Genomic DNA, 17,927 nt, shown 5'->3' with positions numbered 1-17,927 from the left:
AAAATCTAAAAGGGTGGTGGTCTTCTTTCGTGTCCATCATCCATGTTTCAAATGTTACATAACTGTCATCGTCCGTCCTGAAAAGGGCACAAGCTTCCGGCGACAATCAGTGGGAGCCATCACTTGTACAATCGATGATGGTGGTGGCAGAATTAGCTCAGGATACTTCCAGTTTCTAGCCCCGCGACGTGGACGCTTCTGCTATGGGGCTACAAAGGGTGGTGGGTGTATGGAACAAGCTACCAGAGGAGGTAGTTGAGGCTGGGACTATCCCATTGTTTAAGAAACAGTTGGACAGGTACATGGATAGGACAGGTTTGGAGGGTTATGGACCAAACGTTGGCACGTGGGACTAGGGTAGCTGGGACATTGTTGGCCGGTGTGGGCAAGTTGGGCCGAAGGGCCTGTTTCCACACTGTATCAGTCTATGACTCTATGATCAAGGAAATGCCGAATGATTCTTTGTAACTGAGGGGAAGGTGACAACGAACGATACGATCAATAAAATTAATCAGGAGGACAATGAAACAATTCGGAGAACTCAGGCGGGGGAGGGATGAAGAGAGAGGGAGAGCAAGGGTCACTTGAAGATGGAACCTAGTAAGATGAATGTTGATTTCTCAATCTTCAAGTAACCCTTGCTTTCCCTCCCGCTGCGTTACTCCAGTATTTTGTGTCTATGTCCCATTTGTTATCCTCTCGTCACCTGACACCTCACCTGCAGCTAGTGAAGATGCAAATATAACCATGAGTAATCTCTGCCCTGGGCATTTGTGCAACTTTATTTCAGAGTCAGCCTCAACGACTTCATCTGGCAGTTTGTTCCATGTACCCACCATCCTTTGTGTGAAAAAATTTGGTTTAAACCAGCATCTGCAGTTCTTTCGTACACATTTTGCCTATTTACATTAATCCTATTTGCTCACATTAGGTCCTTATTTTTCTACGCCTTGTCCATTCAAGAATCATTAATTGTACAGCAGCCCCCAGTCTGAGGAAGGGTCTCGACCCGAAGCACCGCCCATTCCTTCTCTCCAGAGATGCTGCCTGTCCCGCTGAGTAACTCCGACTTTTTGTGTCTATCTTCAATGTAAATAGGCAAATGGTCAGCATGAATTTGGTGAGCTGAAAGACCCATTTCTGTGCTGTATAATTAATAACTCTGAAATAAAGGCAACAGGTAACCAAAGACCAGTGGCTGAGAAATTATTGAAAAAAATTCTCAGTGTCATGATTTATTTACCAGCAGGTTGCCAAGATAGAGTGATTATATAGACTAGGATTATTTCCCTGGACCATAAGAGACTCAGAGGTTACCTAATAGATGCATACACAATTATAATGGAGATAGATGGTATTTATTCACAAAATGCTGGAGTAGCTCAGCAGGTCAGGCAGCATCTCAGGAGAGAAGGAATGGGTGACGTTTCGGGTCGTGACCCTCAGTCTGAAGAAGGGTCTCGACCCGAAACGTCACCCATTCCTTCTCTCCTGAGATGCTGCCTGACCAGCTGCGTTACTCCAGCATTTTGTGAATAAATACCTTCGATTTGTACCAGCATCTGCAGTTATTTTCTCACATGGAGATAGATGGGGTCCCTTGCGAGAACTATCACAGCACCAGGGACCCAGATCCAATCCTAACCTTGGGTAATGTCTGTGCTGTGTTTGCCTGTTTCTCCCGGTGTCTGTTTCCTCTGGAGTCCCAAAGATGTGTGGGTTGTTTGGTGAATTGGCAACTATAAATTGTCACTGGTGTGTGGTAGAATCTGCTGAGAATTGATGAGTAATAAGAAATAAATAATGGAAGAAAAATTCAAAAGGAGGAGTAATATGGACTCGTACATTACCGAAACAGGCCCTTTGGCCCAACAGGTCCATGCCAGCCAAAATGCCCGATTTTCGCCGAGATCGTCGGTTTCCTCCCACACTCCTAAGACATACAGGTATGTAGGTTAATTGGCTGGGCAAATGTAATTGTCCCTAGTGTGTGTAGGATAGTGTTAATGTGCGGGGATCGCTGGGCGGCGCGGACCCGGTGGGCCGAAGGGCCTGTTTCCGCGCTGTATCTCTAAATCTAAAAAAAAAAAAAATGTCACCTAGTCCCGTGTGCCCGCGTTTAGCCTATATCCCTCTTTATATTTTCTTTCCATCTACCTGTCCAAATGACTTTTAATGAGCAAATGAAAAGGTGCATTAAAAAAAACTGGCAAAGCATTTAGAGCATATTTTTAAATTTAGTTTAGAGATACAGCCTTTCGGCCCATCGGGTCCGCGCCGACCAGCGATCCCCGCACATTCATATCATATCATATATATACAGCCGGAAACAGGCCTTTTCGGCCCACCAAGTCCGTGCCGCCCAGCGATCCCCGTACATTAACACTATCCTACACCCACTAGGGACAATTTTTACATTTACCCAGCCAATTAACCTACATACCTGTACGTCTTTGGAGTGTGGGAGGAAACCGAAGATCTCGGAGAAAACCCACGCAGGTCACGGGGAGAACGTACAAACTCCTTACAGTGCAGCACCCGTAGTCAGGATCGAACCTGAGTCTCCGGCGCTGCATTCGCTGTAAAGCAGCAACTCTACCGCTGCGCTAATACTATCCTATACCCACTAGGGACAATTTTTACATTTACCAAGCCAATTAACCTACAAACCTGCACGTCTTTGGAGTGTGGGAGGAAACAGAAGATCTCGGAGAAAACCCACGCAGGTCACGGGGAGAACGTACAAACTCCGTAGTCGGGATGGAACCCGGGTCTCCGGCGCTGTAAGGCAGCAACTCTACCGCTGCGCCACCGTGCCGCCATCATGATGCTGGAATCATTGTAGGATTAGTGCAGGATCAGTCACACAAGTCTGGTTTGTGTAGGAATCTTTTTAATTAGCTTGAAGTGATGTACACAATATATCAAAAATATTCCTTTTTCACCCCAGGCTCAATCCAGGCTGAACGAGTCAAGTGAAAAACTGGACCTGTTAAAACATTCACTGGAGCAGAGAGTAAATGAGCTCCCAGAAGATCATCCCAAAGGGTGTATTATTAAAGAGGAACTTGTCATGTCGTGCTCTCCAGCATTCAGCAGTCGGGTCAACGCTTCGTATCAACAGAACCAGTACAGCACACTGTACAAACCTTCGCCACTAACAGGTATGCGTTTGGATTTGCCTGAATAAATTCTTGGGATATCCGTGTTACTGGTAAGGCCAATGGCTACTGAAGGAGCCATTTGTGTTTGTGCTGGCATATGACTAGACCAAGTGGACCCATTGGGACCAAACCTCTCCTGCATTGGTGCACCACCCTGTCCTCCCCCCCTCCCCTGTCTCCTCAACCCCCCCTCCCCTCTCCCTTCTCCCCCCACTCCCTCCTCCCCTCCCCCTCCCCTCCTTTTAAACTTTAAAAATGTGAATAACTTTAAAAACACAACACCGATTTCAATAAAACTACTTGCATTATCACTAAAGTGACAATGGTGAGTAAGGTGGGCCTACAATTGTGGCGCTATCGTGTACCGTTTTGGCTGAAGTTCAGTCACAAACAAGATAACAAACGAGAGTTTTAGTATATAGATATTATTTTGTCTAGATATCTTGCTGTATTATTTTGGACACTTGGGGGCTGTCATGAGATGAATACTCTCTCTGGCATGCGTCCATCTGCGGGTGATGATGGTGTGGCTTGGCGTTATTCTGCTTGGAGAGGGGGATTTTTCACCTGTGGTTGCATTTCCTTGTGTGACCGACTAAGCCTATCCGTGACAGGCAGACCCTTCCACAGTGTCCACAGGTGGGGTGGTCTCTGGTCGCTGTTCTGGGGAGTCCATGGCTGCCATCGTTGACCATATTGCGGCGTTGGCGCCTGTGCTCCAGGGTCTTGGACCACTTGCTGTGGTGATGTTTCATGCCCACCTGGAGGTCCGTCCTCCACCTGCCATGGTCTTCAGCAGCCGCTTCCCAGTTGTCAGTGTGGATATTGAAGCTTCTATGTGTAGGAAATCACCCGTTCCTTCTTTCCTGAGATGCTGCCTGACCCGCTGAGTTACTCCAGCATTTTGTGTCCACCTTTGATATTGAAGTTTGTCATATCCCTTATAATCGTGTCCTTGTAGTGGAGCTTTGGTCTTCCTCTTGGTGTCATATATATACAAGATTAATGCATATATGGGCATAACCTACTGGGAGGAGCCATATCTGGAGATGCAGAGACGGGAGGGGTCAGACACAGTGAGATACAGTTCTTACCAGACCTGTGACGAGAGCTGATTGTACGACTACTTCAATAAACGGCTAATTAAACTGAAAATATGTTTGGAAAATCTCTCTGTTGGTTTGCGTCAACTTCACTCCCGCTCCCTGTGAAGTGGTGGCGATATCAGAAAAGATTCTGAAAAGGGAAAGACGGCAGTTGCCATTACAGACGCCATTAACAAGGAGGATCAGCCACGCGAGCCAGGCTAGGTAGGAGTGCTCGGTTTCCATCCTTGGTGGATATTGTTAAATCATTTTGTTTCATTGTGAACAATGCGGGTCACAGTTTCCAGTTCATACGAGTTTGTAGATTGGTTTCAGCATTGGCCCATCAATTCACTGCCTCAGAAGGCAGTGGAGGCCAATTCTCTGAATGCATTCAAGAGAGAGCTAGATAGAGCTCTTAAGGATAGCAGAGTCATGGGGTATGGGGAGAAGGCAGGAACGGGGTACTGATTGAGAATGATCAGCCATGATCACATTGAATGGCGGTGCTGGCTCGAAGGGCCGAATGGCGTACTCCTGCACCTATTGTCTATTGTCTAATGTCTATTGTCAAATCTTGTACCAGCTCAATATCAGCAATCAAGCTATTTCCACTCACCTCCAGCCTTCGCATCATAGCAGATTCTTTCTTTTCATGTACTAATTTTATCTGTTCTGAGTGCCACAATTGAATCTGCACGGAAACAGGCCCTTCGGTCCTTCAAGTCTACGCTGACCATCGATCACCCTTTCACACTAGTTCTATGTTATCCCACTTTCTCGTCCACTCACTGCACACTAGGGCCAATTAACCTACAAACCCGCACGTCTTTGGGATGTGGGAGGAAACCAGCGCACCTGGAGGAAACCCACATGGTCTCGGGGAGAGCGTGCAAAACTCCACGCAGACAACAACCAGGGTGAGGATGGAACCTGCGTCTCTGGCGATGCGAGGCAGCGGCTCTACCCACAATGCCACTGTGCTGCCACTACCTGTGAGGGCGGCACGGTGGCGCAGCGGTAGAGTTGCTGCCTTACAGCGAATGCAGCGCCGGAGACCCGGGTTCCATCCCGACTACGGGCGCTGTCTGCACGGAGTTTGTACGTTCTCTCCTGCGTGGGTTTTCTCCGAGATCTTCGGTTTCCTCCCACATTCCAAAGACGTGCAGGTTTGTTGGTTAATTGGCTTGGTAATGTTTTTAAAAAATTGTCCCTCATGGTTATAGGATGGTGTTAATGTGCGGGGATCGCTGGTCGGTGCGGACCCGGTGGGCCGAAAGGGCCTGTTTCCGCGCTGTATCTCTAAACTAAAACTTAACTACTCCCCGCCAGCATATTCCCAGCCGTAACCACTCACTGAGTAAGAGAAGCTTCCCGCATGGCACTTTAATTTTTTCTATTTTCATTCTATATCTCCTGCTACTTGCCCTTCCCGCTAATGGGAATAGTCTCTCACTTTTTCCGGTTTATTTTTGTCTCTCTTGGGCACTCTTTAATTCGGGTGACGGTTTGCATGCCATCATGAAGCAATGGTTGAATGGAACAACATCAAAAATCACAACACTGCAGATGCTAGAAATCTGGAATAGAAACAGGGGATGCTGGAAGCACTCGACAAAGCTGGTAGCATCAATGGAATGAGAAATGGATTTAATGTCTCAGATAAAGACCTCTTGACCTGAAACATTAACTGGAGTAGCCACGGATTTCTGCAGGTAGCTGAAGTTGGGTTTCTTCTGATTGAGCTCAAAAAGATCATGTATAGTGGATGTATTCACAAAATGCTGGAGTAACTCAGCAGGTCGGGCAGCATCTCGGGAGAGAAGGAATGGGTGACGTTTCGGGTCGAGACCCTTCTTCAGACTGATGTCAGGTGGGCGGGACAAAGGAAGGATATAGGTGGAGACAGGAAGATAGAGGGAGATCTGGGAAGGAGGAGGGGAAGGAGGAGGGGAAGGGAGGGACAGAGGAGCTATCTAAAGTTGGAGAAGTCGACGTTCATATCACCGGGCTGCAAACTGCCCAGGCGAAATATGAGGTGCTGTTCCTCCAATTTCCGGTGGGCCTCACTATGGCACTGGAGGAGGCCCATGACAGAAAGGTCAGACTGGGAATGGGAGGGGGAGTTAAAGTGCTCGGCCACCGGGAGATCAGTTTTGTTAATGCGGACCGAGCGATGTCTAGTGGATGTTACTGCTTCCTCTCATGTTCCATTTTCCTTTGGAACATTTCCACTGTGCCAGAGGTCAAGTCAAGTCAAGTCAATTTTATTTGTATACCACATTTAAAAACAACCCACGTTGACCAAAGTGCTGTACATCAGTTCAGGTACTAAGAAACGAACATACAATGGCACACAAACATAACAGCACATACATAAACAGTTCACAGCGCCCCCTCAGAGAGCCTCAAACGCTAGGGAGTAGAAATAGGTTTTGAGCCTGGACTTAAAGGAGTCGATGGAGGGGGCAGTTCTGATGGGGAGAGGGATGCTGTTCCACAGTCTCGGAGCTGCAACCGCAAAAGCGCGGTCACCCCTGAGCTTAAGCCTAGACCGCGGGATAGTGAGTAGTTCCAAGTCGGCCGACCTGAGGGACCTGGAGATAGAGTGGTGGGTTAGAAGATTTTTGATATGGGGGGGGGGGGCAAGCCCGTTTAGGGCTTTGTATGAGTATGAGGTAGTATGAGTGTGGACCATTGTCATTGCCCCAACACTTTTCTCCATCTTTCTTATTGCAAGATTGCACCTCACCGTGGCACGCTGGCAACTGACCCATCCTATCGCAACCAGAGAGCAGTCCTGAACTACTATCTACCTCATTGGGGACTATCTTTGATCGGACCCTACTGGCTTTACCTTGCACTGAACGTTATTCTCTTATCATGTACATGCACACTGTAAATGGCTCGAATGTATTGTCTTTCCGCTGGCTGGTTAGCGTGCAACAAAAGCTTTTCACTGTACCTCACTTTCCCTTCACATCACAATAAACGAAACTGAACTGAACCTTCAACAAATCTCCCACCGGAGTGGAAACTAATCTCCAGCACCGATGGGAAACTGTTCAACTTACCTCACCTCCATTCCGCCATCCAATAATAAATATCCTCGGCAAGGCACTGGAATAAGTTAAACCACTGAAAGAGCTCTGAAATTAAACAGAATGAGGAGGGCATTAGAGGACTTTCACGTTGTTCAAATGGTTAGACATGCAGCAGACAAAAGTTATTGATCTCGGTCGGCTTGACCATGGACTAAGTTGCATGTTATTGATGGTAAATTGGAACGTTTTTTGAGGAAGTGACGAAGATTGTAGTTTGGTGAGGGGATACAGATGATTGATATGGGTAGGGCAGTGGATACTACCTACATGGACTTTGTTCAGTACTGTGCTTTCTTCTTAATGGGGCAACCAGAAATGCACAGCATTTACCAAAGGCGGCTTCATAAAGCTGCAGAAGGCACATTCAGCTGTGTATCCCTGCAGAAGTCTGCGCAAAATGCTTATGCAATTGTACGTTAACTAATTGTCAATAGACAATAGGTGCTGGAGGAGGCCATTCGGCTCTTCGAGCCAGCACCGCCTGATCATTCTCAATCAGTACCCCGTTCCTGCCTTCTCCCCATACCCCCTGACTCCGCTATCCTTAAGAGCTCTATCTAGCTCTCTCTTGAATGCATTCAGAGAATTGGCCTCCACTGCCTTCTGAGGTAGAGAATTCCATAGATTCACAACTCTGACGGAAAAAGTTTTTCCTCATCTCAGTTCTAAATGGCGTACCCCTTATTCTTAAACTGTGGCCCCTTGTTCTGGACTCCCTAACATTGGGAACCTGTTTCCTGCCTCTAACGTGTCCAACCCCTTAATAATCTTATAGGTTTCGATAAGATCTCCTCTCATCCTTCTAAATTCCAGTGTATACAAGCCCAGTCGCTCCAATCTTTCAACATATGACAGTCCCGCCATTCCGGGAATTAACCTAGTAAGCCTACGCTGCACGCCCTCAATAGCAAGAATGTCCTTCCTCAAATTTGGAGACCAAAACTACACACAGTACTCCAGCTGAGGTCTCACTAGGGCCCTGTACAACTGCAGAAGGACCTCTTTGCTCCTATACTCAACTTCTCTTGTTATGAAGGCCAACATTCCATTGGCTTTCTTCACTGCCTGCTGTACCTGCATGCTTCCTTTCAGTGACTGATGCACTAGGACACCCAGATCTCGTTGTACGTCCCCTTTTCCTAACTTGACACCATTCAGATAATACTCTGCCTTCCTATTCTTACCACCAAAGTGGATAACCTCACACTTATCCACATTAAACTGCATCTGCCATGCATCCGCCCACTCACACAACCTGTCCAAGTCACCCTGCAACCTCATAGCATCTTCCTCACAGTTCACACTGCCACCCAGCTTTGTATCATCTTCAAATTTGCTAATGGAACTTTGTCGGTGGCATTCACAGTTCAACAAAAGGAGAGGATTGGGTAAATACTAAAGAATGGTCCATTTTGAATTGAGATGGGTGAATAGATAGAGCAAGACGTGGCACTTTGATGTTTGCTGTTTGTGTGTTTCAGGCACGTTGGACGTCCGCGTTGTGGGCTGCACGGGTCTTTTGGAGTCGGTCCCAGGGCGCTCTCGTGGGTCAGGAACCCCTCTGCCTGCGTACAGTCCCAATGACAGTAGGAACTCTTTCATGAGCAGGACCAGCAGGGGCTTGTATGGAAGGAGCGGCAGTGGGAGCGGCCGGACCTTCATGAAAACCGAAGATTTGTCCAGTTGAGTGATTTTGAACAAATCCTTGTACCTTTTCGATTTTCAATTGAACTGAAATGCAACAAGTCAGTCAAGTCAAGTTTATTTGTCACATACACACACACGATGTGCAGTGAAATGAAAGTGGCAATGCCTGCGGATTGTTCCAAAAAAAATTACAATTACAGCGTATACATTAAAATGAATACAGAAAATAAAATTTAGTCCCTGGAGTTATAATAGTTAACAGTCCTGATGGCCTGTGGGAAGAAACTCCATCTCATCCTCTCTGTTTTCACAGCGTGACAGCGGAGGCGTTTGCCTGACCGTAGTAGCTGGAACAGTCCGTTGCTGGGGTGGTAGGGGTCCCCCATAATCTTACTTGCTCTGGATCTGCACCTCCTGATCTATAAGTCCTGCAGTGGGGTGAGTGTAGTTCCCATGGTGCGTTCTGCCGAACGCACTACTCTCCGCAGGGCCTTCCTGTCCTGGGCAGAGCTGTTCCCAAACCAGACTGTGATGTTGCCGGACAGGATGCTCTCTACAGCCCCAGAGTAGAAGCATTGAAGGATCCTCAGGGACACTCTGCATTTCCTCAGCTGTCTGAGGTGGTAAAGGCGCTGCCTTGCCTCACCAGTGCGGCAATGTGTGTTGTCCATGTCAGATCCTCTGTGATGTGGACTCCCAGGTATTTAAAGCTGCTCACCCTATCCACAGTAGACCCATTTATTTCCAGTGGCGTGTACGTCCTTGGATGTTGAGCCTTAAATTACCTAAACATTACCTAAATCCATAAATACAATAGACAAACAAGCTGCCCTTGTTAAATAAAACCTATTAAGTGCTGGAAACACTCGGAAGGTCAGGCTTCACCAGTGGAATGAGAAACCGAGATAACATTTCAGGTCAAAGAAACAAAAAGATTAGACCTACATTTGTGACTTAACAGTGAAAAATTTGTTTGAGTTTTTGCAAAAATCATACAGTTTAGTTTAGTTTAGAGATACAGCGTGGAAACGGGCCCTTTCGGCCCACCGGGTCCGCACCGACCAGCGATCCCCGCACATTAACGCTATCCTACACCCACTAAGGAAATTTTTACATTTACCAAGCCAATTAACCTACAAACCTGCACGTCTTTGGAATGTGGGAGGAAACCAAAGATCTCGGAGAAAACCCCCGCAGTTCACGGGGAGAACGTACAAACTCCGTACAGACAGCACCTGTAGTCGGGATGGAACCCGGGTCTCCGGTGCTGCATTCGCTGTAAGGCGGCAACTCTACCGCTGCGCCACCGTGCCGCAACTAAGTTTTCTTTATATTTTCAGTACAAGGTAAATTACAGCTTCAGATCCTGTGGCAGTCCCAGGATGTCCTTATTTTTGTTTTATTTAATTGCTAACTTCAGGAGTAATGGAACAAGCAATATACACACACAGGAATAGTCTAAGTACTTTATTCCCTCCTTCTGGCACAGTAAGTTATATACCATATATCGTTATCCACCTTAACTGCTTTTAAATAGTTTTATTCGAGAAATATTCCACTTTATTATTGTATCATGTTTGATATGTTAAAATGTTTTAATTTTGTGAATCACTGTAATTATTTTAATGCTATAGATACATTTATAATTATTGTTTGGAAGCTTTCGTGTTACTTTAAAAGTGTCACTCAGCAATGAGTTGCTGGAATGGTATCATATTATTGGAATAGAGCACATTTGGGATTAATTAAAAGGTCTACACTTCACAACTTATTTAATCCATCCTTCCGAAAAGAGTGGAATGGGCAAGTGCAGGCAAGGACATTGTTAATCTTAATTGTATTATGAACAACAAACACAACTGACATGTTTGAGGGATTTCAAGAGATGTGAGGGGAAACTACATCCCCTGGACTGAGCAGGTTTGATGTAGAATCAAGGAACTGTAGGTGTTGGTTTACATGAAAGGACACAAAGTGCTGGAAGGACACAAGTGCCAGTCTGAAGAAGGGTTCCAACCAAAAACGAACCTATCCATGTTCTCCAGAGACACTACCTGATCCGCTGAGTCACTCCAAGACTTTGTGTCCTTTTGTGCAGGATTATGCTTGCTACATGTGCAGGTGCTGGTTTAAATCGAAGAGAGACACAAAAAGCTGGAGTAACTCAGTGAGTCAGACAGCACCTCTGGAGAAAAGGAATAGGTGACGTTTCGGGCCGAGACTCTTCTTCTCGTCACCGATTCCTTTTCTCCAGAACCGCTGAGTTACTCCAGCTTTTTATGTCTATGTTATGATTGCTGCAGAGAGGTTAATTATTATAACACTTCTCATACTTGCAAATTGTTCTTTCCCTCCAGATGAAGTGTGTGCCGTCCTGAAGCTTGACAACACGGTGGTTGGGCAGACAGCTTGGAAAGCGATAGGCGACCAATCGTGGAATCATAACTTCACTGTGGAGTTAGAACGTGTGAGTACAATGGACACACGTGAATGGAATGGATGTGATTACTGTTAATGATTGAGTAAAGATCAGGATATGATTGCACTGGACAGGGTGTTGACAGGATTCACTGAGTTTAGTTTAGAGATACAGCACAGTACCAGGCCCTTCGGCCTATCGATAGGGTTGCCAACTGTCCTGTATTAGCCGGGACATCCCGTATTTTGGGCTAAATTGATTTGTCCTGTACGGGACCGCCCTTGTCCCTTGTCTTCCAGAACCAGGGGCCACAGTTTAAGAATAAGGGGTAGGCCATTTAGAACGGAGATGAGGAAAAACCTTTTCAGTCAGAGAGTTGTGAATCTGTGGAATTCTCTGCCTCAGAAGGCAGTGGAAGCCAATTCTCTGAATGCATTCAAGAGAGAGCGAGATAGAGCTCTTAAGGATAGCGGAGTCAGGGGGTATGGGGAGAAGGCAGGAACGGGGTACTGATTGAGAATGGTCAGCCATGATCACATTGAATGGCGGTGCTGGCTTGAAGGGCCGAATTGCCTACTCCTGCACCTATTGTCTATTGTCTCGTATTAGGCCCGGACGCTGTAGGCCCTGACACTGTGTGTGTGTAGTCCCCGATGCTGTAGGCCCCGACAGTTTAGGTGTTTAGGTCCTGACACTCTAGGTTTCCGACATTTTAGCTCCGGACAGTCTAGGCCCGGAGGACCGGGCGCCACCTAACAGAGGTTGCATTGCAACCCGCCTCCCGGCCCGGGTGGCCACCATTGGTGGAGCGGGAGCACGTGGCCGCTGGCTGGGTGAGGTCACGTGGGGCGCGGGGCGGTGACGTCACCTTGTCCCGTATTTGAGAGAACGATAGTTGGCACCCCTACCTATCGAGTCCATACCGACCAGCGATCCCCGAACTCTAAGTGGTATAAGAAAATAACTGCAGATACTGGTACAAATCAAAGGTATTTATTCACAAAATGCTGGAGTAACTCAGCGGGTCAGGAAGCGTCTCGGGAGAGAAGGAATGGGCGACGTTTCGGGTCGAGACCCTTCTTCAGACTGATAACTCTAACGTTATCCTACACACCCTAGGGACAATTTACATTTATACCGAGCCAATTAACCTACAAATCTGCACGTCTTTGGTGTGTGGGAGAAAGCCCACGCAGTTCATGTGGAGAATGTACAAACTCCCGACAGACAAGCACCCGTAGTCAGGATCTCTGGCACTGCAAGGCAGTAGCGCTACTGCTGCGCCACTATGCCGCCTGGGTGTTGCATGCATTGATGCATTGTGGTCACACGCGACCTTTGTGTTAAAGCCGTTTGGGTTACAGAAATTCGCTGTTATGGAATTCACAAATCACAACTCAAAAATTTAACTTGTGGAATAAATTTCCCTCTGGCTTCGTACAGTTGAGATGCAGTTTGTTTTTATCGGAATCCAAACCTCGTAACATGCAGTTCGTCTGGACAAGGAGAGACTACGAGGGGTTTGTCTTCCCAAGAATGGAGAAGGCTGAGGGAAGATCTGGTAGAAATATGTAATATTGCAGGGGGGGTGGGAATAATTGGGGTCGATAATAGAGATCTCTTTCCCATAGTGTGGGTGTCAAAAGACAACAAAAGCGTAGGTTTAAAGTGAGATCTCTGGGGGGGGGGAGAGTGAGACTTTTTTCCCCACATATGGCAGTTGCACTCTGGAACGTGCTCCCGGAAGAGATGGGGAGGCAGAACTTCTCACAACATTCAAGGAGCTAGACAAGCACTTAAATCACCAAGGCATAGCAGGCTATGGACATAATGAGGGTGAATGGTAGGAAAGAAAACTGCAGATGCTGGTTCAAATCGAAGGTAGACACAAAATGCTGGAGTAACTCAGCGGGTCAGGCAGCATCTCCGGAGATGGGGAATGGGCGACGTTTCGGGTTGAGACCCATCTTCAGACTGAAGAAGGGTCTGGACCCGAAACATCACCCATTCCTTCTCTCCAGAAATGCTGCCTGACCCGCTGAGTTACTCCAGCATTTTGTGTCGACCACGCAGGTGAATGGGGTAGTGCCGGGAGATACAATGGGGGACATGGACATAGTTGTCTGTAGGGCTTGTTTATGTGCTGTATCACTCTATCTGTGCCCTATGGCTCTGTGACTCCAAACAATTAGCCTTGGCTGAAGGTGAAGTACCGATAATTTTTAGTATTACCACATTAATTGATCGTGTTTCACAGGGTATATTTTTGGATAGATAGGACAGGTTTTGAGGAATATGAGCCAAACGCAGGCAGGTGGGACATGTAGATGGGTCATGTTGGTCATCGTGGGCAAGTTGGGCCGAAGGGCCTGTTTCCACATTGTATAACTCTATGACTCTATGATGAAACTTAGAAGATTTCTATGGAACTGATTGCAGAGATACTAATATAGAGAGTAAGAAAATAACTGCAGATGCTGGTACAAATCGAAGGCATTTATTCACAAAATGCTGGAGTAACTCAGCGGGTCAGGCAGCATCTCAGGAGAGAAGGAATGGGTGACGTTTCGGTGGGCAGTGAAACGTCGCCCATTCCTTCTCTCCTGAGATGCTGCCTGACCTGCTGAGTTACTCCAGCATTTTGTGAATATAGAGAGTAAAGTCAAAAAAGGAATACATGAAGAATTTTTAGATATCGAGAAGAGTATGTGAACAGAAATCTTGGAGTAATGCCCACAGACCCCTTAAAAGTAGCAGGAAAGGTAAGTAAGCTGGTTAGGAAGAGACACTTAACTTTATTGCCGACGGGATAATTAGGTCACAACTAGAGTTCAGTGTGCAGTTACAGGAACTTGATAACTCTCAAGGGAATGCAGAGGAGATTCACTGGAACATTGCCAGAGGAAGCATCACAGGGAATGTGCAGTTCCCCTTTAGTGCTACCCTTAATGTCTTCTTAGCTTCCGTGTTCAGGTTTTATCTGTTGCCGATAAGGTATGCAGAATAATACAGAGATCTGGTACTGAGCTAAGAGAGTTTAGTTTAGAGATACAGCGTGGAAACAACCTTTTCGGCCCACCGGGTCCGCACCGACCAGCGATCCCCGCACATTAACACTGTCCTATACCCACTAGGGACAATTTTAACATTTATCAAGCCAATTAACCTACAAACCTGCACGTCTTTGGAGTGTGGGGGGAAACTGAAGTTCTCGGAGAAAACCCACGCAGGTCACGGGGAGAACGTACAAACTCCGTACAGACAGCACCCGTAGTCGGGATGGAACCCGGGTCTCCGGCGCTGCATGCGCTGTAAGGCGGCAACTCTACCCCTGCGCCACCGTGCTGCCCTGTATTGTGTGAACTACTTGAGGATCAGTGGGTTCAGTAAGGATTCAAGGGATACGGGGAAAAAGCAGGGACAGGGTGCGGATTGTAGATAATCAGCCATGATCATATTCAATGGCGGTCGGTGCTGGCTCGAAAGGACGAATGGCCCACTCCTCCACTTATTTTTCTATGTTTCTATCAGTGTTTCTATCAGTGGCAGAATGAAATTTCTGAGTTTAGTTAAGAGATATAGCGCAGAAACAGGTCCTTCGCCCACCGATTGCGTGCCGAGCGGCGATCCCCGCACACTAACACTACCCGCACACCCTAGGGACAATTTACAATTTTAACAAAGCCGATTAGCCTACAAATCTGTACGTCTTTGGAGTGTGGGAGGAGACCAGAGCTCACGGAGAAAACTCGCGCAAAACGGGGAGAACGTACACATTCTGTACAGACAGCACCCGCAGTGAGGATCAAGCCCGGGTCACTGGCACTAGCAGGCAGCAACTCTATGACTGTGCCAGCATGCCGCCCCTTATTGGTGTACCTTAAGGAGGAGTGGTTGGTCACTTACTGCTTTTCACCTGGACCAAGAATCAGAATTTATACCTGTCCTGTTGAAGGCAGTAAATTATGAAGAAACCAAAGGATCTTTAGAGCATTAGTGAACTGGAAAGACAAGTTGTGCAAGGTCAAAAAGTAAGGAGATAAAATCATGGACTTGTTAATGTTCAACTAACAGCGTACGATAAGATTAAAAGATAGACAAAAGGTGCAGGAGTAGGCCATTCGGCCCTTCGAGCCAGCACCGCCATTCAATGTGATCATGGCTGATCATTGTCAATCAGTACCCCGTTCCTGCCTTCTCCCCATACCCCCTGACTCCGCTATCCTTAAGAGTTCTATCTGGCTCTCTCTTGAATGCATTCAGAGACTTGGCCTCCACTGCCTTCTGAGGCAGTGAATTCCACAGATTTACAACTCTCTGACTGCAAAAGTTTTTCCTCATCTCCGTTGGTCAGTCAGCGAGCTCTGCACTGACTTGGCCAATTAACCAAATGAAGAGAATGCCAAGTTAAATTAACATCCTTAAATCGAGCGGAATGCCAGGGACCAGATCGGAATCTAAGGTCATGGTTCTCTCATCATCATCGGCGGTCCTCCTGCACCTATTGTGTGTTAGGAACAGGGGACGTACAACGAGATCTGGGTGTCCTAGTGCATCAGTCACTGAAAGGAAGCATGCAGGTACAGCAGGCAGTGAAGAAAGCCAATGGAAATGTTGGCCTTCATAACAAGAGGAGTTGAGTATCGGAGCAAAGAGGTCCTTCTGCAGTTGTACAGGGCCCTAGTGAGACCGCACCTGGAGTACTGTGTGCAGTTTTGGTCTCCAAATTTGAGGAAGGATATTCTTGCCATTGAGGGCGTGCAGCGTAGGTTTACTAGGTTAATTCCCGGAATGGCGGGACTATCATATGTTGAAAGACTGGAGCGACTAGGCTTGTATACACTGGAATTTAGAAGGATGAGAGGAGATCTTATCGAAACGTATAAGATTATTAAGGGGTTGGACACGTTAGAGGCAGGAAACATGTTCCCAATGTTGGGGGAGTCCAGAACAAGGGGCCACAGTTTAAGAATAAGGGGTAGGCCTGAGATGAGGAAAAACTTTTTCAGTCAGAGAGTTGTGAATCTGTGGAATTTTCTGCCTCAGAAGGTAGTGGAGGCCAATTCTCTGAATGCATTCAAGAGAGAGCTGGATAGAGCTCTTAAGGATAGCGGAGTCAGGGAGTATGGGGAGAAGGCAGGAACGGGGTACTGATTGAGAATGATCAGCCATGATCACATTGAATGGCGGTGCTGGCTTGAAGGGCCGAATGGCCTCCTCTTGCACCTATTGTCTATCTGGGTCAGGATCCAGTGGCATGGAAACCAAGGTTCACTCAGCTGCTTACAACAGGGTAATGCCTGAGAGATGTGTGGATGCCTACTCTGTGGGCAGCTACCAATGTGTGGGGGCCAGTAATGGACACAATGTTTCGGCAACTAATTGAACGTGTTTAGGATTGTGGACAGAATCTTCACTTGGAGTTGAGAGGTCCAGTTGTACCAGATCATGACTCAACGAAGAGTTAGGTAGAGCTCTAGGGGCTAGTGGAATCAAGGGATATGGGGAGAAGGCAGGCACGGGTTACTGATTGTGGATGATCAGCCATGATCACAATGAATGGCGGTGCAGGCTCGAAGGGCCAAATGGCCTCCTCCTGCACCTATTTTCAATGTTTCTATGTACGAAACAGTCGTCCAAGTGCAAATCTCTGCCGCATTGTGTCCCACATTGTCAGAGTACATTGGATTTTATTTGCAAAGGAGATTAAAACTGTGGATTGGGTTTATTATTATCACATTTACTGAGCTACTGTAAAAAGCCTTGTTTTGCATGCTATCCAAACAGATCAGATATATTTTACATAGATATAATCAGTTCAAACCCAAGTACAATAGATAGAGCAAAGGGGAAGTGCAGAATATAGTTCTCAGCATTGTAGTACATCAGATCCTTAGACAAAGTCTAATGTCCTCAATGGCTGGAGGTGAATCGAATTACCCTGGCTTAGCCTAGTTTAGTTAAGTCAAGTCAAGTTTATTTGTCACATACATATACAAGATGTGCAGTGAAATGAAAGTGGCAATGCCTGCGGATTGTGCTAAACTACAAAACACAATAGAAATAAAAAAATGTTAACACAAAAAATAAATGAATACAGTAAATTAAATTAGTCCCTGGTGATATGAGAGTTAACAGTCCTGATGGCCTGTGGGAAGAAACTCCGTCTCATCCTCTCTGTTTTCACAACGTGACAGCGGAGGCGTTTGCCTGACCGTAGCAGCTGGAACAGTCCGCTGCTGGGGTGGCAGGGGTCCCCCATAATGTTGCTGGCTCTGGATCTGTACCTCCTGATGTATAGGTCCTGCAGGGGGGCGAGTGTAGTTCCCATGGTGCGTTCAGCCGAACGCACTACTCTCCGCAGAGCCTCCCTGTCCTGGGCAGAGCTGTTCCCAAACCAGACTGTGATGTTGCCGGACAAGATGCTCTCTACAGCCCCAGAGTAGAAGCACTGAAGGATCCTCAGAGAGACTCTGAATTTGCTCAACTGTCTGAGGTGGTAAAGGCG

General features: G+C 46.9%; 1 protein-coding gene across 2 annotated transcripts in view; it reads left to right on the top strand.

Annotated features, from left to right (window-relative positions):
- pkn1a (protein kinase N1a) overlaps positions 1 to 17,927 on the top strand; it is a 137,861-nt gene that overhangs the window by 56,945 nt on the left and 62,989 nt on the right. For both annotated transcript variants that reach the window (XM_078429598.1, XM_078429599.1), the window contains 3 exons: positions 2,951 to 3,164; positions 8,835 to 9,035; positions 11,358 to 11,467. In XM_078429598.1, coding sequence (XP_078285724.1) covers positions 2,951 to 3,164; positions 8,835 to 9,035; positions 11,358 to 11,467 — 525 coding nt within the window. The remainder of the gene's footprint in view (positions 1 to 2,950; positions 3,165 to 8,834; positions 9,036 to 11,357; positions 11,468 to 17,927) is intronic.

Source organism: Rhinoraja longicauda, chromosome 37 (genome assembly GCF_053455715.1).
Source record: "Rhinoraja longicauda isolate Sanriku21f chromosome 37, sRhiLon1.1, whole genome shotgun sequence".
Classification (NCBI taxonomy): domain Eukaryota; kingdom Metazoa; phylum Chordata; class Chondrichthyes; order Rajiformes; family Arhynchobatidae; genus Rhinoraja; species Rhinoraja longicauda.
This window is presented reverse-complemented; position numbering and strand designations above follow the sequence as displayed.